The sequence below is a fragment of the Psilocybe cubensis genome, chromosome 8 (assembly GCF_017499595.1).
Source record: "Psilocybe cubensis strain MGC-MH-2018 chromosome 8, whole genome shotgun sequence".
Taxonomy (NCBI): Eukaryota; Fungi; Basidiomycota; class Agaricomycetes; order Agaricales; family Agrocybaceae; genus Psilocybe; species Psilocybe cubensis.
Genome location: NC_063006.1, coordinates 2,510,286 through 2,512,271, shown reverse-complemented (window position 1 = coordinate 2,512,271; position 1,986 = coordinate 2,510,286). Strand labels below are relative to the sequence as shown.

Below are 1,986 nucleotides of genomic sequence, written 5' to 3'. Positions count from 1 at the left end.
TTTACTACAACCTCTCTGTAGATGTCTATCTCAATCAATGTCAGCCTATAACAACATCATTGAACAAGGGTTATTGAGAGTCATTGAGCCCCAAAAGCAGCTCTTGTCTTGCGCAGCTCTGGAATGGGAAGGAATGCATTTCCGCCTTATCATCAAGAACCAGTTGCCAAGAATGGCAATGACCTGTAGTTTAGTTGTTATTTACCACAGTCCTGGTGAATTCTTTCCTACCAAGTCTGATTCTATGCTGCACACGCATGACGTAAATGATAGAGGTCCTTAATTGTCTGTTTATATCCTGCCAAACTTGACGAATATCTAGCTAGGATCGAGAATGTTAAAACACTACTAGTGGCCAACAATCCTTTAATTGGTACCTGGACTTGAACCAAATAGACTTTATCTGGTAAGAACACTCATGAAACCCAGCATGGAGACTCTTCATTAAATAATAGCAGTGGTAACTATCATTTGACCGTTGAAGATGCCTCGTGCCTTTGGGAGAAAGAGAAGTGAATAGTTTAGTTTGACATAAGAACCTTTTTTTTTTGCTTTGTGTTCCTATTGTACACTGCTCCCACTAATTGTTAGGAATTGACTTAAGTCAAGAGAGAAGAGTGCCCAAAGACCAAGTTGATATCGAAGCTGGGGTCTGACTACTGACCCCAGGACCCTATATATACATGGAGACCAGAGTAACTACTTCCCGGACCAGAGTACTCGACATATGACAACTATCAATAGATGAAACAGAAGAACAATAGACGTGGGACCGAACACAAAGATAGAACAAGGCATGACAGCGTGGGACCGTAACAGATAACAATAACAGATAGGGGTGGCACCAATACGTACCCTGACATCACCTCCCCTCTAAAGGTCGGTGTCCCAACGACCTGGTCTTCACCGTGGACGGTTTGCACCAAAGACACAAGGCGGTCCACCGCCACGACGTGCGGTCTGAATTCCCTCCCTAGGCTGAACAGGCCCGGGGCGAGAGTAACCGTCAGAGTATTGTAGCAGAGCCCTGAGAGCGTCCACCTCCATAGGCGAACCAGGGGCAAGCGACAAGGATGGGCTGGAGCAAGTGTCAACAGCCGTAGGAGTGGGCAAATGCGGAGAAGCCGTCCCGGAACAGGATGTCCGCGTAGTTGGGGTAGAGCTTGAGGTTGGAGTAGGAGAAGGAGGTTCAACGACGAGGGTAGGAGGGGCGGCAGTGGGAGCAGGAGGCTGTTTAGGCTTCTTGGACCTAGGGTTGCGGATGCAATGACGGGCAATCCGCTTGCCAATAGCAGAGAGAGCATCACCGACTTCACGAGTGGTGCCCCTGATAGTGACGGCACGCAAACCAGAGGTGACAACAGGGGAGACCGAGATCTTTGCATGCAAGATGTTGTGGATTTGGCATAAGCCAGTTCCCGCACGCCCTATGACGTGGCCAGCCTGTTTGTCCACAATAGACAGGGTAGCGACAATCTTCTCGAGGGCGGCTTTGGTAGTAGTAGAGCAGATGGATTGGGAGTGCGGGGGCCCTGTAGTAGGGGTAGAGGTAGGTGCTCCTAGAGGTGCGTTGAGTGCAAGGTGCACGAGTAGAGGGAGTGGGAGTGGCAGGCGGTTTGGGTAGAGAGGCCGTAAGGCGTTCGAGTTTAGACTCGATGGCAGACAGTTGGTCATCAACCTTTTTATTGGCATCAAACCGGACTTGCTGCACCTTAAAGAGGAGGGCAAAACGGTCCTCAAGGGACATCGTCATAAACCCATCGTAAGGCAAAGGAGGGTCGGCCATGGTGTATAATAGATGGAGGCAAGGTAGAGTAGAGTAGACGAGCGCTGCAGTGGATAGAGTACCAGGGCAACGTTGGGTAGCTTCGATATGCTGTTAGGAATCAACTTAAGTCAAGAGAGAAGAGTGCCCAAAGACCAAGTTGATATCAAAGCTGGGGTCTGACTACTGACCCCAGGACCCTATATATACATGGAGACCGG

The 1,986-nt window shown here is 49.3% G+C and overlaps 1 protein-coding gene across 1 annotated transcript; it reads right to left on the bottom strand.

The window, feature by feature from the left end:
- Positions 1 to 903: 903 nt before the first annotated feature.
- JR316_0009280 (uncharacterized protein) lies at positions 904 to 1,786 on the bottom strand (the record flags this gene model as incomplete). Its single annotated transcript, XM_047894984.1, has 2 exons — positions 904 to 1,532; positions 1,588 to 1,786. 2 exons carry the CDS (start codon positions 1,784 to 1,786, stop codon positions 904 to 906), a joined length of 828 nt encoding a protein of 275 aa, XP_047746443.1.
- Positions 1,787 to 1,986: the final 200 nt, after the last annotated feature.